The sequence below is a fragment of the Natrix helvetica genome (genome assembly GCF_964273705.1).
Source record: "Natrix helvetica genome assembly, chromosome: 1".
NCBI classification, from domain to species: Eukaryota; Metazoa; Chordata; class Lepidosauria; order Squamata; family Natricidae; genus Natrix; species Natrix helvetica.
The window spans coordinates 120,259,259-120,284,547 of NC_138548.1; the positions used below are offsets into that span (position 1 = coordinate 120,259,259).

At 37.9% G+C, this 25,289-nt stretch overlaps 1 protein-coding gene across 1 annotated transcript in view; it reads right to left on the reverse strand.

Moving 5' to 3' along the window:
• Window positions 1–25,289, reverse strand: part of CD6 (CD6 molecule) — a 47,485-nt gene that overhangs the window by 17,245 nt on the left and 4,951 nt on the right. The window contains exons 2-3 of the mRNA XM_081957931.1: window positions 8,038–8,106; window positions 2,493–2,801 (exon numbers count right to left, since the gene is read on the reverse strand). Of these exons, the coding sequence (XP_081814057.1) occupies window positions 2,493–2,781 (289 nt within the window). The 5' untranslated portion in view covers window positions 2,782–2,801; window positions 8,038–8,106. The remainder of the gene's footprint in view (window positions 1–2,492; window positions 2,802–8,037; window positions 8,107–25,289) is intronic.

The window sequence follows — 25,289 nt, forward strand, 5'->3', positions numbered from 1 at the left end:
CTTGCAGGAGGTTGAATTGTTACTTTGATAGTGAAGCACTTTGTTAGTGTGGGTGAATTTTTGATAGAGATCTGTTTCTAATTTGCTGCCATTTCCTGTGCTGATGAGGACATCCAGGAAGGGAATGTGTTGTTTTCTTCTTCCCTTGTGAATTTAATCCTTTGAAGACCATGCTGATTGTTTCATGTGTCTTCTCTAATTGTTCCTTTTTTAATTACAACAAAGGTGTCATCTATATACTGGATCCATACTTTGGTTTGTATGTGTAGGAATGCTATAGTTTTTAAACTGCATTACTGTCTCTGCTATGAGTCCTGAGAGTGTGAGCCCAAGGGTGATCCTCTAATTTATTGCTGAACTTGTCTATCAAACTGAAAATAGCTAGTGAGGCAAAAGTTGATGAGATCCATGATTCTGGGTTTTTCAATCTTAGTATATTTGGTTACATTGGATACATTGTGTAGTACTGCTGCCATGGATTCTTTTGCTAGTTCTGGATTTATGGATGTAGAGAGTGCTGTAACACTGAATGACACCATAATATCATCTTCTCCTATTATTAGGTCTATGTCTTTTCTGAATACACTTTAGTGGGGAATTGATATCCATTTTTATCTCCTGGTTGTCATGGCAAAGAATCTTCTTTGTCTCCAGCAAGGTCATCCTTTTAACTCTCCATAGAGCTGCACTCACATCTAATTCAAAGCCACTACCATTCCTCTTTAGGCCTTCTACAGTATTTGAATCTTTGAAGAAGTGAATGTGAGGCTCCTTTGATGACCCATCTCTATTGAGAGTGAGACCTTTGTATCTTCAGGCAAATCTCTGAAAGGGATTTTACTTATGGGCTAAGATGACATCAGTACATGATGGCTTATTGATAAAGTAGTGCAGTTTCAACTGTAGGGATAGTCCTGGATTTACCTTGGTTTAGGAACCTACATCCTCCCTTTTGCAATTCATGGAACAGGCAAATTTTGTATAGTGCATGCAGTCCCACAGATACAAAGATTCTGATCCATGAAAGGCTTTAAAAGTGATAGCCAGCACCTTAAATTGCACCCAATAGCATGTTGGTAATTAGCGCAGCTCCTGTAAAGCTGTTAGAGGCAATGAGTCAAACTGGTTACAACCTGGATTGATGCATTTTGGGCCAGCTGAAATTTCTACCTGTAGATGGTCTTCAAGGACAATTCCATGGATAATGAATTACAATTGTCCAAACATGAGGTGATAAGGACATGAGTAACAATAGAGCCTCTTGATCCAAAAAAGATCCCAACTTGCGCATAAGGTAGAGCTGTGTACAAACCCACCTGGACATGACCTTCATTTGCCTTTAAAGAGGGGATCCATGACTGGGAACTAGCTCTGCATGGGAGCACAATTCTGCCCCAAGCTAAAGACAGATTATTTACATTATAAAAGGGCTTCCAAATCTATAGTTTTTTGGGGGATTAAATCCGAGTTTGTTTCATGCCATCCAGATACTAAAAGCCTCCAGCCACTGGGGCAGATCCTTGACAGTATCCCCAGTATCATCTCAGGATGGAGATATACAACTGGGTGTCATCTGTATATTGATGATACCTCTTATAATGTCAAGGAATGGTCTTTCCTATTTTTTTTTTCATGTAGTTGTTAAATAATTTGGAGATGAGGATAGAGCCCTCCGGAACCCATGACTCAGAGCCTCTACACTTGATTCTCATCCATCCACAAGTGCAGTGGTTCTTAACCTGTAGTCAGCAGACCCCTAGGGGCCACAAAGACTTGAAGAAATATTATGATTTAAATCTTGAGTCTTTGTGGTCCATGGCCACAAAAGGTATTTTAAAGGGGGTCTATGGTGAAGAAAAGGCTGAGAACCACTGCACTAGTGCAAGTAATGAAACCAACTGCTCAGGGAAGAAAAGAATCCATGTAGAACAGGGCTCCCCACACTTACACACACACACCCGTAGGCAATCCAAAAGAATACTATGACATATGGTATTGGATGTTGTGCAGAAGGTGGGGAGGGTTACACTTCTCCCGTCCTGTCCTACCATAGGTCACCAACATAAGCAATTGGTACTAACAATAGATGCAAACTCAAGGTTAACTGCTCCAAACTTGATTGCAGAAAATACGACTTCAGTCAACACCTGGAATGCTCTACCTGACTCTGTTGTTACATTCTCAAACCCCCACAGCTTCAAATCCAAACTGTCTATCGTGGACCTCACCCCATTCCATAGGTCCATAAAGGGGGTGTGCATAAGCGCACTAGCATGCCTACCATCCCTGTCCTATTGTCCTCATTTATTTGTACTTTATTTCCTTTTATTGTCCGTAGACATTATCCATGTTTATACTTACATCTGCTATCTTGTACATGTTTGACAAACCAAATAAAATAAAATAAAAATAAAATAAAAAATCTGGGTCCCATATCCCCAATGAATATTAATTAAACATGAACACAAACAACAGAAATTCCATTCACAAACCTAAACAAATCACACCAGGATCTTCTTTGTGTTCACAATCACGGCTCCTCTCGGACCGACAGTCCCATAGATACAATTCGTGCCCTGAGCATTTCACTTCATTCATATGGATGGGTCTTGTCCCATTTTGGAAATGAGAGCCACTGAAAGCCCGAGAGGCTGAACCACAACCAAGCTGCCGACACACAACTTCAGCATTAGCAAGATCCCAGTTGTCACCACATACTGTGCCCCAGATACCCATAACTTCCAACTCGACTCTGCCTGAACAGTTGCTTCCTCCATCCATCAGACGTAATTTTGGAATTTCTGCAAGATAAGAAGTTGAGATATTAATCGGAAGTTGTGCAACTTGAATTGCAATGTAATAGTCTTAACAATGTCAATTAAAAAAAACGTAGTGCAGCTATTCTGATTTTCTTTTTCTTTGACAGATTTTTGGAGATGGGGAAGGATGGAAGAGCTGCAAGATCATTAGAAATACGTGATAGCTGCATGATGAAAGTTTCACCTGGAACCATCTCAGACTCTTGTGAAACATGTAATACTTTGAGGATTTCTGAAATAAGTGGATAAATGCCTAAGAACAGAAAACTTATTTAGGGATCTGTGGACTTTTTTCCACTGCTATTTGAAACTATCAATCCTTGAGGTAGTGTAAAACAACACAGGCATGACATTTGCTGCCCCATTTATTGATCTCTGTTCTGCCTGTACCACTTTTGTTTCATGTCGCTGTCAGTCATCTGACAGCCTTCCCACTAAGGCAATAGGGCACAAAGCCTAATATATTTCATACATTCTTGATGGTGTAGGACTAAGGAAGGAAAACACAATGCTAGTAACAATACAGCTAAGGAGAGTTAAAGTATGCTCCACTCATGAACTGGGGACAAGATGGAGGCTCTATCGTAACAAGAACATGTTGCAAGGGTATATTTGTGCCACAGTTAGGTACAAGTGGAAGAAAGCTCTAAATGACTATTGAGAGAAGATAGTAGATTATCTTTATTCCACTTCATATTATCTTATAAGCATTCAATGCAGGATGAATGATCCATAAGAGACTTCCCTTTTCTAATTTCCTATTTGCAGGCAACTATTTGATAGTGATAGTTCCATTTATGAAATGATGTACTACTGCCCGCCCCAGTAGTAATAGTATGGCACTAAATTTATCCCGCCCAACAACAGAAGTTTAATATTCATTAATCAAGATCAGTGTCTGCACATAACAGCAGAATGAAGTGTATCTGATGATAAGCAGTTGACTTTTTGATTGCTCTATCATGTATCAAAATTCCTGCTAATAAAAAAACCCTACTCATTAGGGAAAAAAAACTTATTTAAAGTTGACTCTATTGCAGGGTTTCTCATCCTTGGCCACTTTAAGATGTGTGGACTTTAAGTCCCAGAATTCCCCAGCCAGCATAAGTGACACATCTTAAAAAGTTGTCAAGGTGGAAAAACACTGCTCAATTTTTTTTAAAGACCAGAGAATGTAGAGAATGTCAAATGCTACAGCCCATTGTTTCTCTTTCAGGTATCATCATCCACTTCATTCTGTGCTGATTGTGTCAACCATCTTAAGTACAAAGAAATCAATCGCTTTAACCGCATAAGGGGATCCATCTGAAATAGGTTCTGATAGCAGCAGAATCCAATTGTCGAGAAATCTCTCCAACCTGAATTTTAGGTGAAAGACATTCTCGTGATAATGTTGCGCAGAGGATGGCAAAATGTCTTGAGAATTTGTGAGGATTTTGTCCCCTGTTCCACTTAAGAGCAATATGCAGAAGCATACCTCCTCCATTTCTAAAGAAGTCAACAATTGTTTAAATGCTTAAAAAAATGCTTTCCCTTACATTAGATGGCACATTGAGCACAAAGCAGCAAGTGACGATCAATTTTGCTTTCCGCCAGAGCTTTCAATAGCTATGCAGGTATGAAACTACTGTGGAGAAAAGGCATGTATATGTGGGAATTGTATATTATGATTCACTGCCCTTCTATCACACATACACACACTTCAGTTGGATTGACCAAATGAATGCTCCCAGGTGGATTACCTATTAGGGAGTTCAGAATACTGGTAGTCCTCGACTTACAACAGTTCGCATTCAAAGTCACAACAGCACTGAAAAAAGTGACTTACGACCGTTTTTCACACGGCCATTGTCACATCCACATGATCACATGATCAAAATGGAGACACTCATATTTACGACGGTTGCAATGTCCTGGGCTCATGTGATCGCTTTTACCACCTTCTGATGAGCAAAGTCAATGGCGAAACCAGTATCAGTCATCTATTGTGTTTACTAAGTTAACCACTGAAGTGATTCATTTAACAACTGAGGCAAAAAAGGTCATAAAATGGGGCAAAACTCACTTAACAAATGTCTCACTTAGCAATGGAAACTTCGGGCTCAATTGTGGTCATAGGTCAAGGACTCTCTCTATCCCAAAATGGAAACTGCCAAGAACCACCCCAGCTTAGGTTGTGGTACAAATCCCCAGCCCCACCCAATGGGTCCCCCAAAAAGGTCACTAAAAAAGAAATAAAAATCACTCTCCCTCCGCACCCTGCCCCAGTCCTTTTATCGGTGAGGTTGAGTAAACACAAACTACCACCCACACAGCTTCCTGCCTCTTTGATAAAAATGTCACTGAGGTGAGTGTGCATGGAGCTCAGGTAACCTCAAATACCACTGCTGAGGTAGACGCCTCTGCCTGGGAAGAATCCCAGTGGGGCACTTAGCTATTTTTGTCCAGCCGATTCACAGGTACACACCTGTGAACTACTGCGCAATTTAAAATAGGGACTGAATTCCTGGAAAACACCAGCATAATTTCAAACAGGAAAGCAAATTATATTCTTTGACAACCAGGAACAGATGAGATGGATGTAGTGAAAATTGGTTAGCCTGCCCCCCCATCTGATCTCTATGCACATAGATTTTGAAAAACAATGACAGGGCCACGTGGACTTCTAAATCAATGTTACATTATCGTATTTTGGAATGCTATTGTTCTGAAGAGTCTATCTTCCATCAATAGTCAGAATAAAGCAGTCAGACGAAGGAGATAACTGGGAGATCCGTACATCTCATTCTGTGCCCCTGAAGAAGCTTATCCCTCTAGCGATGACAGTGGTGTTTGGGACATTAAAACTTGGAATGTAAGAGAAAAAGAAGCAGAGAAAATGCAGAGTGAATAAGAGGTTCTTTTGGACACGGAGAAGAATAAACAAGAAACAGACAGCAGAGGAGATAGAATTGAAAATGAAGTGATAAATGATTTGGGATGAAGCTGAACTAAAAGAATGCCAGAAGGAGTCTTTTAAAGATTTGAATGTGAATTATATACACATTAGTCTGCACTACCAGCTTGCTTTGGCATGAGCCTGGTCCGCTGGCCATTTCTCAAGGAAAGGACTGCATGATGTTGTCTCCTTTCTTCACCCCCAGGCCACCAGAAAAGCAACCTCTGCACACCATTTCCTGCTACACACCTAAGTAGTGTTTTTAACTTGTGTCAGTCCAAGCATTTTTCATTTTAGCAAAGACAAACCTCTGCATTCTGTTTGGTTGTTGAGTATAGTGATAGGAGCAATCACTAATCACTGCCATACATGGCCATATTATTTTTACAAGTTCACCAATGAGAAGGTGTAAAGCTGTGCTTTTTCTTTGATAGGTTCAGTAATGGAACAGTGAAAGAGAAGTTTTTCCTCTTCCCCCTCCTCTTCCTCCTCCTCCTCCTCTTCCTCCTTGCCAAACTGGAAAATGTTCTGCTACTTTTCCCTTCTGACTCTAGTAATAGGAAAAAATGATGAAACTATGTTTTCCTCTTTCCCCATTGGGGAGATGCTGATGGAAAAAGTCAGCTATAAGGGAGAATCAATGGAGAAGAAATGATGTATTTTCAAGGAATCCCCTACAGAAATGAAAGTGATTCAAACTTCTTTTCCTGACACATGTGGGAAAGATAAAGGAATACAGGGAGGTCCATCAATAAGGGCTCATGGTAAATCCAGCTGGGAAAGTGCATCAGGCTATCATCTTGGCCAAACCAAAAAAAATTCAGAAAGGCATTTCTTAAATCAAAAGAATGAATGGGTCACGAGGAAGGGGAGACTGAAGAAAAATGACTTAATAAACAGGCTCCCTTTGCGAGTGAATAGCAAGGGGTATAAAGACATCAGAGGACCAACAAAGTCACTTTTTGAGTGATTCTACAACAATTGAAATCTTACCCAAAGAAGCTCCTTACTTAACACATTTGGTTGTTTTGTTGCTAGGCAACCTCCTTATTTCTTCCCCCAATTATTAAAATCAAAAGCTTTATACAAATATCCGATGCTGATTTTTTTTGCCTTCCTTTCATTGCTTCAATCTTAATAAATTCATTTTTAACTCCATTATATTTAATCATATAGTAATATAGAGGGTTATTGAGGTTGGGGGGGGGGGGAATGGAATACAAATCTCTGAAACAGAATAACAGAGTTGGAAGGAAACTTGGAGGTCTTCTAGTCTGACCCCCTGCTCAAGCAAGAAAACCTATATTATTTCAGACAAATGGTTGTCCAATCTCTTCTTAAAAACCTCCAGGGTTGGAGCATCCACAACTTCTGGAGGTAAGCTGTTCCACTGATTAATTATTCTAACAAATAAAAAGCAGTTGCTTAATATTAAATTACAAATTTAAACTCATATCCACAGCTCCAGTTCACTCCACCTTGATAAGCTTTTCAGCCATTTCTTTTCTCCCTTTTCCAGGGGATTGGAGTGACTGGTGGAGCAGAATAAAAGTGAGACCCTTTCTGTTCTTCCCATCCTATTTTTTTCCTCCCTCTCCTGCCCATAGAAAGCAATCTTGTGAACAAAATTAATTGCTGGTTAGAGGAGGGAAAAAAAGATAAGAAGCAAATTAAGACCATTTCCTTATTCGTATTTTGCAGCAGCATCCATCCCTTTCAGTGTCAAAATAATTGAAATAATGAAGGCTTTCAACCATCTCCAGGTTAGTTGGATGAAATTGTAAAATAGTATAAATCGCTAGTGAGGAACTGGCCTAAGACGTCATTCAAAAGAGTTCATAAACGTAGAGTTTTACAATGTGCAACTTAAATAAGGAAATTACTTGCTAGCTGATCCTGTCTTGTGCATCTCCAAAGAGTTGAGTGAACCATGTCATCATACCCTCAAAAATCTATCTGGATGGTACACAAAGAACTCAGTAACAATGGAGGAACATAGCAGGGATGTAGCAGTGTGTGGTCCAAAACATCAACTGGCCACAATGAATGTGGAAAACAGATGCAGCTTTGATCACACATCTTCACTATTTTGACTCTACCCTATAGACAACTTGATACCATGGAAAGAAATAGGCATGTGAGACATTCCTTATTTTTACATTCTCTACATCAGGGCTCCAGGCCTGCTAGGTAATATTTGTCCTCTCATCCTTAAACCAAAACACACGGTACTTTAAAAATGTTTCTTCCTAAATAGAGTTTTCCCTCCCGTGTTTTTACCTGGTTCTGCAGTTGTGGTGCTGCTGCTGGTATTTCTGAGAGCAGGAGGTTTGCTCGGCTTGGACTGGACTGAAATTAAACAGAATTTAAAATGAAATATCATTAATATGTCACCACCAAAAACCACTTCCATCCTTAACTTGAAATAATAGAACAGCCATAAATAATCTGAAAGAAAGCTGCTGTATCTAATTTAGGACTCATTCAAATTTGAGAAACAATATTTGATACGTTGTGAGTAACAAACTCTTTTTAAAAAACCCAATCTTATGGTTGGAATGTTTTTGAAGGCTTTTTCTAGTTGCCGGTACTATTTGTTCAATATGGATCAAATTAGTCTTATACGCATCGAAGCTTTCAATTCCTCTAGCATTCAATCTGAATAAAAAAAGATGAGAGGCTAACTAGCAATTATGTTTCTGAGAAAATAGTTTAATGGACTCACAAGAATTATTCATTCCAACTACCGCGTTTCCCCGAAAATAAGACACGGTCTTATTTTCTTTTGACTCCTGAAATAAGCGCTTAGCCTTATTTTCGGGGAGATCTTATTATTTTTGAGGTGCAGGAGGTGGCGAGCGTGGTCACCTCATGGCTGCTGCTGGGTTGCAATATTTTTGGGAGGGCTTATTTTGGGGGAGGGATTATTTTAGTGCATGCGCTCAAAAGCCTGATTGGTCTTATTATCCAGGGAGGGCTTATTTTCGGGGAAACAAGGTATAAATCCAGAGTTTGTGAACAGGGAAATAATATAAGCATATTAAATATAAATATATTAATTTAATTAAATAAATAAATCACAAACATTAAGCAGTTAATAGAGCTACTTTGTGGAGTGAATTGGGTGGCATATTAATTTAATAAATAAATAATAAAAACTACAAAACAACGTAAGAATTTGCGGGATCATATCCTGCCCCATACATCCCTTCGACCGATTCGCTCTCACAGAGAGGGACTCCTCCGGGTGCCGTCCACTAGGCAATGCCAGCAGGCGACGCCCAGGAGTAGGGCCTTCTCTGTGATGGGCCCGACCCTCTGGAATGACCTCCCCCCAGATATCAGAACTACCACCGACCTCCGCTCCTTCCGTAAGAAGCTTAAAATCCACCTGTTCAATTTAGCCGGCCTGGCCTAGTCCCAATTTTAGTCCCTCAGGTCTGCATTTTTAAATTTTTAGGGATACGTTTTTTAGTGGGTTTTAACTTTTATTATTCTGTACAGCTGAATTTAGGTTTAATTCGCTTTTAAGGGTATAGGGTATTTATCTTTTGTATTTGTTTTTAATGAGACGCCTGTACACCGCCCCGAGTCCCTTCGGGGAGAGGGGGCAGTCTATAAATCTTGTAAATAAAAATAAATAAATAAATAAATAAAAATATGGCAATTAAAATGGTAACAATTATTGTCATTTCCCCCCCCCCCAATAAATATTTTAACCTGTTCCAAGTTAAATTCTGGTTCATGTCACTAGAAGGCAAAATCACAAAACTTGTCTCTCATTTTCTTTGGCCATGCAATGCAGGGTAATTCACTGGCGAAAGCAATTATGTTTGGAAGAGTTAGCGGTAAAAGAAAACCAGGCCATCAAAGAACACGTTGGCTGAACACCATCAAAGCAGTCACCAGCCAGAGCACAGAACAACTCAAAGAGTTGTAGTGCAAGATCAGAAAATGTGGAGAGACTTGGCCCATAGAATTGCCAAGAGCTAGACACGACTGAGTGGATATCACCACCATCATCTATTTTCATGAAATCGTGCTCACTGTAAAAATGAAACTGCAGTAGAAGTTCACATTTGTTTTAAATATTTTCTAGTTCCGATTTTTATTCCAGTTTACCTGCTGTTCAGAACCAGAGATATTTTGAAAATGAAGCGCCAATCTATTATGAGAGAGTACTAAATAATTAAATACTGCATTTGATTAAGTAGTCAGTAATTCCTGCAACCTTACTCCAGAATAAATGTATTCGCCATTATGTTATTTTTTCTGCAAATGGCTCAGAGTGGAATCTCTTTAAAAATGACCAACTCAACTGACCTTCTGTGTGACTCCAAGCAGTGTCCCAATAACACGTATTAAGCAGAGCTTAATGGAATTATTTTTAGAGTATACTGGTTATTCTCTGCCGTTTGATACCCCTGTTCCATTCAGTCCATTATCAACAGCATTCCACAAAAAGAATACTGTATCTGTTTTGTTGGTTAGATGTACATCATTCAGAATTGCACTTTTTTGAGATGGGTGGATGGATGGATGGATGGATGGATGGATGGATGGATGGATGGACGGGTGGCAGACAGACAGACAGACAGACAGACAGACAGACAGACAGACAGACAGACAGACAGATAATCATCTCCAGGCAACATGGATAAATAAGTTAATGAAAGATGGATCGGTAAAAAATGCACCATTCAACTGGGTGCTTGGCAAAGTCATTCTTCTCTATTTTTTCCTATCAGCAAAGAAAGAGAATTTGCTTTAGATAGGTAGATATCTATTTCAAAGGAGAAATGGACTTTGGAGACATTCCCAGAGGTGGAATTTTCTTGTAATTCTGCATTATAGCCTCCCTGGCTTCCCACGTTTCCATTAAATTCCAAGAGAAGGCCCAGGAGGAAATTCTTTCAAGTAGGCTGTTTAGCAGTGAGATTACTATTAGTGTTAAAGGGGAAATCTCATCTTGAGGAAGAATGGAGATTTCTTATTATTATTATTTCAGGTAAATCACGGCAGGTTTTAGCTTCTATTTTCCTGTACCAACCTCCTCCTCCCTTTTACTATTCAGATGCTATCGCTCTTTATTAACAACAAAGCCGATCCCAATGGGAGATCATTCTGAATTTTTTGCAGCGTTAGCATCTGAACTCAAACTAAGTATATGCATGATCTGAAATTAATTTAAATGACTGACATGACCTGAATGGCATTTCTACAGAGTATGTAAATATGCATGCATTGTGGAAAGTGGATTTTGTAAAAATTAGTCCTGATGTTGTCAGGGAGAGTGAGAGCAAATCTGACCATTGCAAAACCAGATAGAAATAGGTCACCTCACTCAAAAGAGGAGACCAAGTCGTCTGCTATTTAGGGCAGGGATAAAATGAAACTCAAGAAAGTTTCAACGTTCCTACTATAATTAAGTTGGACAGCTAAAATTCATAGAGTGGTGGCTTTCCAAATTATTTTTAAATAAGTATTACTCATTCTAGGTTCTTTTGGAATTTTTTTAAGTCACCTTGCCTGCATGATTCCAGGGACTGGGAGAGAACTAACAGTCAGCCAATTCGGTGTAGTGTTGAAGGTGCTGGCCTAGAAATCAGAAGACTGTGAATTCTACTTCTGCCTTAGGCAGGAAAACCATCTGGGTGACTTTGGTCCAGTCACTCTTTCCCTGCCCAACTGTCAGGTACAAATAACCAGATCCATATGTATTAGCGTATAAATTAGCTACTTTATTGTTCAATGTCTATTTCACTGCAATCTTTTCAGTCTGGCAATTTGCCTCTGGGAAAAAACTAGATAAGGTTCTATAACATTCAAGAGGGGGCAGATCTTGCCTTCTTGCAAATAGCAATTCCAGACAGAACCCTGCTTGACCCCTCCTCTTGTCTGGGACAGGCTCTGTAAGAGATGGGCCTGAGGACAGGGTCAAACACCATTATCAGTCTGGAGTCCCTACATCCCCTAAAGGTATGTAAGTCCAGTCCCCCTTGAAGTCCATTGACTCTTATCTGCCGCACAATTTGCTTTGCCCATTAGAAGATCAGATTCTTGTAGAGGCTGCAGGGGAATAAACTTGCAGTACTTTTGAACTCTAACCTGCCTTCTGGTTTCTGGTGTCAGAGAGTCCCTTTGACACTAACTCACCTCACAGGATTATTGTAGTAGAAAGCAGGAACATTAAAATGTTCTTTTCTTTTGTGTAAAGGCATGATATAAAAGAATAACTTTGCTCTCAGAATTGGCAAAACATTTCAATTCATTTTAGTACTGCATAAATAATAATATAGAAGGAAAATTTTTGAATTTACTGATCTGAAGCAAATTACCACCTTGGTACACTAAACAGTTTCTCTGTAATTTTTCCTTTAGACTAAAGAAACACTACGTATTGCATTTAATAAGTTTACATTAACTTACTTTATATTAACAGTTATTTAGAAGACAACTAATTAAACTTGTAAATGAAAAAGTCTTTGTGTCTATTTTTTTTTCCTGGTTGGCTTCCATTCTTTAAAACAGCATCCCCCAATCTTTCCAGCTGGGTGGACTGGCGGAGGTGGTGGCAGCAGTGGTGCGTGGGGAGGGGGTATGGTTTCATGCATGCACACCATTTTCACAAACGCAATTTTGTTTGCATACACACTTGCCCACCACTTCCGTGGCCCGGTTCTGAATGGGCTGTGACCTGGTACCAGGCTGTGGACCAGGGGTTGAGGACCCCTGCTTTAAAAGGCAACTAAAGCTTGTAAAAATCGAATAGTGATGGACCCCATCAACTTAAGACTCAGTCTACTAAACCTCATCATCTTCTTCTTGAAAATAACACCATCCTACATTTTTTTGACTGGAAAATCAAGTGAGTGATAAGTTCTCCCGGAGAAGAGAAAGCAAATGACTTTTTTTTTTTTTGAAAAATGGGCATCTCCTCCTCCGATATTTCTTTTAACTTAGATTGATGGTGATGCATGTTTCTCTTTGAAAAAACTTAAAACAGAATATTTTCTCTGGAAATGCAGCAGGGCTCCAGTTGGTAGTAGTCTGGCAGCACCTTTCCCAACTAATAAATTTCATTAAAAGGCATAAGCTACCGCTCATAAAAGCTCATAAAAGTTTTAATAAAAATTGCTAGTCAGAGAAAGTACTACCAGACTCTCCTGATTTTTGCCACCAACATCGGACATGGTTCTCCACCCACAGCAACTCCATGTCCTCTTAGCCTCCAGAAAAATGTGGCAAATGCATACACATAGCTTTCTGGAGCCAGATAATACTGCAGCCTCCTTTGGATTTACGCTTCCAGAAGAAAATCTGTGGCCCAATAGATCCTCCTCCAAGTTGTCCTTGCAATTTGACTCCAGCTACATTTCAAGGGCCACAGATTTCCTAAACAGATCAGTAAATGTCTAATTATTGGTTTACGCCAGTGGTTCTCAACCTTTTCTTCACCACAGACTCTCGCTTTAAATAACTTTTGTGGCCACGGACCACGGCCATAGGTCATCAAACCTGAACTCAAGATTTAAATCATAGCATTCCTTCAAGCCTTTGCAGCCCTCCCCCCCCGGGGTCTATGGATCACAGGTTGAGGGCCACTGATCTATGCAAGTTGAGAAAGGCAGGAAAGAAATATAATGATTCAGTGAAATATTTATGATGCATATCACAGGATTTAGCAATTATTTGGGAGACAGCATGAACAACATACTGTAAAATAATGCGCACAAAAGAAAAAGTGGAACTCTTTTAAATAATAATAATAATAATAATAATAATAATAATAATAATAATAATAATTCAACGATTATGGCACAAACAAGCAGTGCTAATTCCAGTGGTAATCGGCACACTGGGTGCTATTCCAAAAGCACTGGAATTACATTTAAAACAGTTAAAAATTGACAAAATCACCATCAGTCAAATGCAAAAGGCCACACTGCTTGGATCTGCACACATATTACGAAAATACGTTACTATGTCCTAGGCCCCTGGGTGGGGCCCGACTAGTAATTAATGCCAAATCCGGCGAAACAACTGGCCGCTGTGATACAATTTGCTTGATGCAATAATAATAATAATAATAATAATAATAATAATAATAATAATAATAATAATAATAATAATAATAATAATAATAATAATAATAATAATAATTATTATTATTATTATTATTATTATTATTATTATTATTATTATTATTATTATTATTATTATTATTATTATTATTATTATTATTATTATTATTATTATTATTATTATTTTGGACCGAAAAACCAGGAAACTAATGACAATGCACTACAGTTTACATCCACGTGGTGACACTGATAGACTATACCTGCCCCGAAAATCAGGTGGCAGAGGATTATTACAAGTGAAGCAAATAGTTGAAGAAGAAAAACATGCACTGGCTGATTATTTAAAAGAAAGTCAAGAACATATATTAATCGAAGTAAAGAACAAAAATCTATTGAAGGCCCAACAGACGAAAAATGAATACAAAAAAGATGTGATAAAATTAAGAGTGGAGAGTTGGCAGAACAAAGCATTGCATGGCCAATTTCTGGAAAAAATAAAAGATAAAGTGGACAGTAAAAAGACTTGGTTATGGTTAACAACAGGTACATTAAAGAAAGAAACAGAGTCACTAATCCTGGCTGCACAAGAACAAGCTATCCGCACAAATGCCATTAAGGCCAAAATCGAAAAATCCTCTGATGATGCCAAATGCAGACTCTGCAAAGAAGTTGATGAAACTGTTGACCACATACTCAGCTGCTGTAAAAAAATCGCGCAGACTGACTATAAAATGCAGCACAATTCAGTGGCACAAATGATCCACTGGAATTTGTGCAAAAATTATAATATTAAAACAGCAGCAAACTGGTGGGAACATAAGCCTGAAAAAGTCGTCGAGAGTCAGATGGTCAAGATCTTGTGGGATTTTCGCATACAAACGGATAAAATACTGGCGCATAATACACCAGACATCACACTGGTTGAGAAAAATAAGGTTACAATCATAGACATCGCAATACCAGGTGATAGCAGGGTCGCCGAGAAGGAATATGAAAAAATCGCGAAATACCAGGACTTAAAAATCGAAATCCAACGATTATATTTATTTATTTATTCATCTGTTTATTTAATGAATTTTAATGAATTTTACTGTGGATGATGTATTTGCTGTGTGGACTGTACACCGCCCCAAGTCCCTTTTGGGAGAGGGGGCGGTCTAGAAGTGCAAAGAAATAAATAATAAATAAATATGGCACAAACCAGCAGTGATAATTCCAGTGGTAATCGGCACACTGGGTGCTATTCCAAAAGCACTGAAATTACATTTAAAACAGTTAAAAATTGACAAAATCACCATCAGTCAAATGCAAAAGGCTGCAGTGCTTGGATCTGCACACATATTACGAAAATACGTTACGCCGTCCTAGGCCCCTGGGTGGGGCCCGACTAGTAATTAATGCCAAATCCGGCGAAACAACTGGCCGCTGTGATACACTTCTGTTGATGCAATAATAATAATAATAAATGTTCTATGAATGGCATAACTCAGATTTTCTTAGTGCTAAAATTTCACAGAGACAAAAAGACAAGAGTTCTCCATCTTGAAGTGACAGTATTGTAATCTTCCTCTGAACTCTGGTAAAGTCTCCAGCTTTTAAAACTCTTAAAATTTCCAAAGATTGTTCCCATAGTGCTCTTTACAATGTGATACAGTAGAAATGGGAAATAATGGGTCTATTGAAATCAGAGGTGGTTTTTTTCCAAAAACAATAAAATATGTGTTGTGATCACAATGCCAGCTCCATCCCAACTTGGCAGCCATTTCTGTTGTGGTGCCACTATTGTGGCATCTTCTTTCTCCAGAAATAAGATTGGCTTCATCACTCCTGACCTTCCAAAGATCCCTCAAGACCTGGTGATGCCAGCAGGGCTGGGAAGCCCAAGAGAGGGATGAATGTGAGCGGTAACTCTCTTATTATTGACATCCCTTCCTCTTTTATTCTCTTTTCGTGTTTTATTTTTATTTATTTATTACATTTATATAGGCCAACTCACACAAAGGTGGCTCTGGCTGGCTACACAGTTTTGGTTTTATAATTTTTAATTCCTTTTCATAATTATTAACTTTTCATAATTATTAGGTTTTATCTAATGATTGTCTTACGTATTTACTGTTTTACTGGATGGTTGTATGCCGTTCAGAGTCACTTATTGTGGAATGGGCAGCCCAATAATTTTATAAATAAATAAACAAACAAACAAACACATAACTGCTTGTTAGATCTCAATGCAAATACAAAGAGGGCAGAATTTATATTACAATGTTGTAATACACGTCTGTCCTCTCTGCCCCCCAGATTATTTATTATTATTATTTATTTATTCACATTTCTAAACCGCCCCCTCTCCCAAAAAGATACCCATAAGGAAACAAATGTACAGCAAATATAAAGGGTTTTTTTATTCCTAGTATTTTTCCACAAATGAAAATGACAGGGTTTGTTTTTCCCCCCCGATCGACTGTTGATTCATTAGTTGCAACATGAATTGACCAAAAAGCTTGCCACCCGAATCTGATGTTGTAGGCTGAGAGAGAGTGACCGGCCCAAGACATCCATCTGACTTTTATAACTAAGACAGGATTAGAACTCCCACTGTTTTGGTTTGTAGCCTGGTGCGTCTACTACTAGACCAAACTGGCTCTCTTTATCAGAACAATATTTAAATTTAATTAAATGGATATGCAGGTGGCATCAAATTCGTTTATCTAGTTGATTGTTCTCCATGTACATTCATGCCCATTGTTATAGGTGTTGTAACATAAAAGGCTTTATTCATAGTAGCCATTGGCCCAAAAATAGTTGTGGGCCCTATAAATCCTGTGATTCTGATTTTTACAAAATATTCAGCATTAGAAGGATAATAAGGAGGGAGGGAGAGAGACAGAGACAGAGAGAGACACAGAGAGAGAGAGAGATCCAGCCCCACACAGAATTTAATGTCCATAGTGGCAATGCCTTTATTATGCCAACTAGTGTTTTTTTTAATGGAAATTTCTTTTGGTTTATTAAAAATAATGAGGGCCAGTTTGTTGTAATGATTGAGGCACCAGGCTAGAAACCAACTAGATCCTGAGTTCTAGTTTTGCCTTAGGCATAAAACTGGTTGGGTCTTTCTCTCTCACTCTCAACCCCAGGAAGGAAGCAATGGCAAACCACTTCTGAAAAAGCTTCTCAGGAAAACTGCAGGGATTAGCCCAGGCTGTCTCTGAGAATTGGGTACAATTGAATGGAAGGGGACAAAAAATGAAAATATAGTTTCTTTCCATTTTTGTGTGTGATTTTGCTCTATGCAACCAGAACAGCCATAGACGTTCAAAGTCTTTATACCTCATTCCAAGATACTCAAGAATCATGCACACTATTTGCAATTTTAAATATCCCCACAGCTCAGGCCAAATTCGTTAGCTCCATTGCTAAGTACAGATGAGTGTAATTGCTAAGAAACAGTGAATAACTAGAACTACTTCTGAAACAGACCAAAGACCACATAAAGCAGAAGTTCCTAACCTTTTTACCATCACACCACTCTTCAGTGTAATCTTAATGTACATACCTCCCCTAAAACCAATATGAACAATGAAACCAATACAGTGAAGCAGAGGTGAGTTGCTGCCGGTTCGGACCAGATCAGTCGAACCGATTGTAGTGGTGGCAGGAGGCTCCGCCTACCCACCTGGATGCTTCTGTGCATGTGCAGAAGCATCGTGCATGTGTGCAATGGCGCATGGGAGCGCGCCCGAACGGTAGTAAAAACATTAGCAACCCACCTCTGCAGTAAAGCTTTATTTTTAATAAGGCATAAAAAATAAAAACAAGAGCATTTGTCTCCTCCGTCACATACTCCTCACTTGAAATTAGTACAAGTAGTCCTCGACCTACAACAGTTCATTTAGGGACTGCTCAAAGGTATAGCGGCACTGAAAAAAAGTATCTTATGACCATTTTTCACACTTAGACCGTTGCAGCATTTCCCCCATGGAAACATGATCAAAATTTGCACGCTTGACAACTGACTCATATATGATGGAGCATCCCGGAGTGATGTGAGAGCACCTTTGCAACTTTCTGACAAGCAAAGTCAATGGGAAAGCCAGATTCATTTAACAACTGTGTGACTAACTTAACAACTGCAGTGATTTACTTATCAGCGGTGGCAACAAAAGTTGTAAAATAGGCCAAAATTCACTTAGCAACTGTCTTGCTTAGCACAAGAAATTTTGGGCTCAGTTGAGGTCATAAATCAAGGACTGCCCGTAATTTGGGAAATCTGGATTTATTGTAACAATGTACAATTAAAAGATACTTCATATGCCTGAATCTCCCCAAGGGAGGTACACTTTAGTTTAGGAAACCTGCCATAAACAAAGATATTCTCCAAAGCTATGTGAGTGGAGATCACTAATAAATATGCAAATTCAACAAAGCCAATAGCGATTTCATTCCAATCCTCGTTCTGTCCATGCTTTTAATGGAGAAATAGGACCAATATTATTGTATTCTAGAATCTTGGTTCTGAGCAGCCCCATTTTCGCTTGTCCCGCTATTGAGTTTATTTATAATAATACAATAATACAAAGTAGAGTTGGAAGGGACCTTGGAGGTCTTCTAGTCCAACCCCCTGCCTAGGCAGGAAACCCTATACCGTTTCAGACAAATAGCTATCCAACATCTTCTTAAAGACTTCCAGTGTTGGGGCATTCACAACTTCTGGAGGCAAGCTGTTCCACTGATTAATTGTTCTAACTGTCAGGAAATTTCTCCTGACATTTGATATTCAAAGTTTGATCAAATCCAGTCCAATTTCCTCAGTAGCAAATTTATGGTTTCCTAGGCCTGTAACATTGTTTAAATTGATGGCCAAATATGGCTTTTTCAGGCTTGTCCCTCGGTGTTCATATTTTCCAATGAGACAAACCGAGACAGGAAGATGATTTTATTACAATTTATCAGAATATTCAGACAAAAGGGATTCCTCATTCAAAGAGGGAACCCTAATCTTTAGCTTGCATCCCATAACAAAGAAGTCTGATAGAGGAAAGTTGATTGGACAGGATAATAGCATACATGTTTATTAAAATGAGGTCTGAAGGGGAATAAATTGTAAGGAGAAAGGTTGTATAGGGTTCACAAGAGATAAGCCAGACCCCAATACTAACAAACTTTTCTTATCATGGAACTAGTTTCCAGCTTGTTTATCAGTTTAGGAGTGTTAAAAGCTAATAAATCTTGAACATCACTTTAAAAGAAAGAATATAAATCAGATTAAAATGCAAAGTAACTATGTTAGTTAACAAATAATAAAACCCATGTTATCCGCCCCTCATAATCCAGGCATTGGGATGTTATAATACAATTATAATCAGATAGAAATAATTGGTAAGGGTATGGGAAATGATCTAATCTATTTCAAATTTTATAAATAATTTGCTCTCAATTTTCAATTTAATAAATTGATCCAATTTCTAAATCTAATCTGCACAGATTGCCAAATGAATTTGGGGAAAAAAACAATTGTACATGCAGAAAATATTGAGGAATCTTTGAACTGCCTCAAAATCTTTTTAAAAAATCATTTATAGAATGTGGTTTTTTAAAAAAAAAATCTGAGATGTAGAAATAAATAGATTAAAAAACATCAATAGAATTTACCTATTGTTGGAATAAACCCCACTGAAGTGACGCTGTAGCTGATGTTTGTTAACTTGCTGAACATATCTCTATACTTCTAAAACTCTTATGTCTTTTTGTTTGTAACCTTCAATGGGGCAAAATGCTGCATCACAGGGCAACAATTTTTGAAACAACACCCCTCAAATGCATCCAAAATATGGGATCCATGACTCACATTCAATTGAAATTTGTGAAAGTTTGGGCGCTTTAATGCTTCCATGCTACCATGTTACTGTGCTGCAATGCTCATCTCAATTACAAAGCCGAAGAGCCAGCGTTGTCCAAAGACGTCTCCGTGGTCATGAGGCTGGCATGACTAGATGCTGAAGATGCACGGAGTGCTGTTACCTTCCCGCTAAAAGTGGTCCCTATTTTTCTACTTGTATTTTTACATGCTTTCAAACTGCTAGGTTGACAGAAGCTGGGGCAAGTAACGGGAGCCCACTCCGTTACATGGTGCTAGGGATTCGAACTGCTCAACTGCCAATCTTTTTGATCGACAAGCTCAGCATCTTAGCCACTAAGCCTCTGAGTCCCTCTAGAATAGAATAGAATATTCTTTATTGGCCAAGTGTGATTGGACAGGCAAGGAGTTTATCTCCAGTGTATAAATTCTTCAGTGTACATAACAAGTAACAAAGTGATGAATCATAAATCGTAAAATGCAGCCATAAATCATAAGATACAACCAACAAAGAGATAAGATACCAGTAAGAGCAAATAATAGGAGTGATAAGAATAATCGTAATACAGTGTTATTACATGGTTAGATATCTTTAGGCATCAGACAGCGCTGGTGCAGTTAGGTGTTTAGAAGGGTGATGGCACGGGGGGAAAACTGTCTGTGTCTAGTTGTTTTGGCATGCAATGCCCTACAGTGGCATCCCATAAATTAGATTTTCCATTAATACAAAGTAAAATGCTGGCATTTATTTTATGTTTGTACAAAACACGTTCCACTGATTCAGTGAAATATCTTGAAGAAGTTATCTTGGTATTTGCTACCTGACCAGATCCAATAAAAAGTTACTAAAAATTATCACAGATTTTCCAGGAATACTCTTGTATGCAAATTTGCACAGTATCTTTGGGCTTTTGGTAAAAAAAAAACCATGATGATGGTGACCGCCTTGGTACAATTGACACTTCATTTGCTTTTATATGTGTTGTACAACCCATCTCGATATTTTTGACAATAACCTGAGATTCCCCCCCTGACAGTCATGATCAATTAAGGTAGAAAGCAGATTAACTGTAGCAGAAATCTGCATTATTGACATTTGATCTTTCACTTCAGCACACAAATCTAATTAAGTAATATTTTAATTTCTATTGAAAGCCATTCTACTGAAATGCTCATGAATAAGAATATCTGCATATTTTATATACTTTTATTTTCTGTGAACAATTTGACCCTTGTTAATAATTTTAAAAAGCCTTTAAAGAAGGAAAATGTGTTACATTCCTGGGTTGAAATCACTGCTGTAATTCAAATTAATGTTGTTCTGAAGTCTATTTTCTCAGTTACCGCTATATTACATCAAAACTTATTCCACAGAAATGCAATGAATTATTAATCGCATCTCCTAAATTGGTTCCAGAATAGATTGCTGCTGGGGAAAAAATTTGCATGAGTTTTGGTGTGAAAGAAAGAAAATGGCACACAATCAGCGCATCTTTGAAAATGCAAAGCATGAGGCTGGAATACTATACTGCTTCAAGCCGTCACATGAATGTTGACGTAGAATAGATTAATATAAATTAATGGTAAATAAATTATTTGGAAAGCCTTATGGATTGAAATGAGATCAAATTTCAATTAAGCGCTACAATTCTAAATGTACAAAAACAGTATATGGATATTTTAATTTTCATCAACATTCAACATTTTTTTCCTATTATCAGAGTCCCCCCACCCAATATGTATGTATGTATATATGTATGTATATGTGTGTGTGTATGTATGTATGTGTATATGTGTGTGTGTGTGTGTGTGTGCGTGTGTGTGTGTGTTTTCGTAGATTTTCACCGGTGTAGGTATGCTGGTCTTGTTGTATTCAGATCTTTTTCCGTGTAAGATTGAGATTGTCTTGGCAACGTTTCAGCGAGGTCTCACTCGCCATCTTCAGGCTGGGTTTTGGGCTTAAAGGGTTTTGAACTTTAATCCCAAAACCTAGCCTGAAGATGGCGAGTGAGACCTCGCTGAAACGTTGCCAAGACAATCTCAATCTTACATGGGAAAAGATCTGAATACAACAAGACCAGCATATATATATCCAAAAAATTTAACAATCCTATTTTTTTCTTGCCAAGGGGCATATTACTTGGAGGAAATTTGATTGGGCAGACCTGAAATTAATTAAATCAAAATTTTCAAATGAACAGGTTCGTTTTAAGATTTAAAATATACTGATATCTGGCAAAATCATGTGTCTGAATCAAAACCAAACTCTTTATGTTGTTGTTATTGTTGTTGTTGTGATTAAATATGTTTAAATGACCTTTTGAACCTTATATCCCATTCTAAGTAAGGGTTTTTAGCAACAGGGCAACTGAATCAACCAGCTTGCCTCTATTTCTTTGGGTATAACGGTGCCTTGACATCAGTCCAAAATTTGACATGATGCATAATCAAAATATATATTTTTAAATCAGATAGAAAAAACCTGACTTGCTTGTTTTCATTGCTTCTCTAATGAATTAAGTATGTAGAAGCAATTGTAAAGCTAAGACGGAAGAAGTTGCAAAGAAGACAAATGTCATTGATTTGTTTGGTTAGAGGAAGTTTCTATGAGATTTTCAAGCCTGCCGCTACTTAACTCTACCAGGGCACTTGCAAAACTGCATGGGAAATTGAATTTTTACAATATTTAAATCATCCTTTATGTTTGTTCCAATTGTATAAATGTCAAGGATTTTATGAGCATGGACGACTGATGTTTGTAGTCTTACAGGCCATTCATTCTTTAAACAGAAACCTACTGTAGGAAATGGCAATATAATTATTTGCACACAATCACCCTCTCTTTTAAATGAGTTAAGTTAGTAGGAGATTTATACATGCCAGCATTGGATTTCATTAGATTCCATAACAGACAACAAGCAATTTGTTTTTTTTTTTCCAGTGAGGGGGGCTCTATTTCTGCTCTAAAATAACTAGGTCATCAGGCAAGCGCATGAGGACATGGCTTGAAGAAGTCTTTGGTGCTGCCGAAACACATACAGTTGTTGCTACCATAAGTCATTGGCATATTGACAGTATTACAGAGAATTCTTGGGCAGCACTGAACTTTGCTGGGCCTCAAACCATGTGGCGTTTTTTTTGCCATTTCTGTTCCTTTGTTTGGTGATCTTTTTGTGGGCTTTTTAAATTGTTTTTAAATGTTTTTAATTATTTGTAAACATTTCCCCAAATCAGGCAATTTATTTATTTATTTTGGTTTTTTAGGCAATTGATATGGACAAATCTCCCATTTCTGTAGAGTATGGCAACAGACACTTTTGATGACATGACAAACTATCAATGATCCGTTGATAGTAACCGCTGCATTTGTCTTAATTTGGAAATATTTTTGTATTTTTTAAGATCTTTGGCAACTCTATGGCAACTCTACCTCATCTACGTACGTCCCTTGGAATGTCTATAGAAGTGTGAATTTTAGTAAAGTGGTATTTAACAATTTAATTATTAAAAATATATGTATATTTATTTCTTGTCGTACCCTAAAGTGAATAAAAGCCATTACTTTAGCGGATTGTCACATAAATCCCTCCACTCAGAATCATTTTGTAGGGGAGATGGATGGCATAAAAATTCCATAAACAAACAAACAGACAAACATTTTTAACAGGGATACAAAGTTTGAGTATTGTTTTATTAAATATCTCTGTCGCTTCCTTTTCTGTCTCTACTAAGTTTAGCTCGGTTGATTTCTTTCATTCACAGCTTGCTAATATGAATTTTATTTGTCATACAAAACTAGATTTTTGATCAGTGAGCAGACTTAGCATAATACTGAATCTCCACGGCCCTTAAGCACTTCCGTGCTGATGTTTGGTCTTGAACTGTAAATAAATTTAATTTTTAAAAATTCCATGCTGATGGCAATTGTTATCCTGCAACATATGGTCTGAATTAATTACTTCAGTTCTCATTTCAAAAACTTATTCCAATAGATAATGCCGGCATGCCTCAATTATGACAAATATATAGTCACATTTAGATGAAATCGTAACATTTAACTGTCTTGTGCTCCAAAAAACAGTTGCAACGAGAAAGTGACACTTGACCCAATATGGCCTTAACCAAGATTATAATTGTTTTGGGAACTGCTCCTATCATAATAAATCCTTAGCATTAGAGTATTCCGTTGCTTTGAGAAACTCATTTCAGTGGATCAGCTAGATCAGATCAACCAGATGGCACCACTTCTGGAGACATCAATATTTTCTCACAGCCCCTCCTAGCTGGAATTTCCTATCGAACTTTAGAATGGTATTTTTTGACCTTGGTGATTTTAAAACGAGTGGATGTCAACTCGCAGAATTCCCCAGCTGGAGTATAGCTGACTGGGAGCTGAAGTTCACCTATTTTAAAGGTTGAGAAACACTGGTTCAAAAGAGTGAGATTTCCACAGAACCTAGTAGAACTGCAAAACCTCTGGCCTAACCATGAGCTGATAATGAAAAGCAGAGCTTTACCAATCAAGTGACTTATAAATATGAAATAGAAAACCTGGAAGGAATACATACAGTATCTATTGTTATGCAAAACAATACCTTGATGGCCTGAAAGGATAAATTACTTTCACCGTAGCTCCATGAACAAGATTCAAACCCACAAATAATCATTAAAATACTTCTCAATATCTCTTTAGTCTTATCTGAAAGAAACAGAAGATGGTACAAAGAGAGGATAGCTTTTGTTCAGGTGTTCAGAAAAGGGTGACACTAATATTAAGGGCAGCAGGAATTGGTACCATGAAATCTTGCCATTCAGAATGGACCCTGGACACAATCTATAAGTAACATTAACTTTGCTATAATTGAAGAATATTGAGTATAATGTTTCCAAATGTTGGTTGGATTATTATCAGCAAATTATTATGGAAGCTTAATGGTGGATTACAGAGCCGTTGTGAAGCATACATGGCCGGCGGGTAGAGGTGATCAGGTGTACTGTCTTCTAATAACAATTAAAAACAAATCTGCTACTGTAAAATAAAGTACAACAAGACCAAACTATAAGTGATAGTTTTGTACCTGCATAGCTAGTTACAGAAATAAAAGTTAACATGGGGAAAGAGGCTACAACCAAAACTTTGTGCATGCACTACAAGTCACTGATGGAATTATCCAACCTTTACCCGTTATTAGCATTGGCTGAAGCCAATGGACAATTTCCTCCATTTTTATCAATGGGAAAGGAAAGATAAGCTTCCTTTTGATTGAGGAGCAAGGGAGTGAAAAGATAAAAATGCCATTTCATTCAGCCCAAAATACATCAATTATCAAGATTCTTCATTTGCTGGTTGGTTCACTTTTAAAAGATATCAGCTGTACACTACAAGGGGAAAAAGGGTAATAAACTGCGACAATTTCTAATTTGGCCAGTAATGAAAGTAGCAGCACTTTGTAAAATGGAGAGACCTTGCCCATTGCCCTGAGCAGATTAAAGACGGGTTGTAGTTCTCCTCATTACAGAATTATATCCCCCCCCAAATGTATTTTCAAGTAATGGGCTCAGAAGGAGGTAAAAAAAATCTTGTTCTTGTG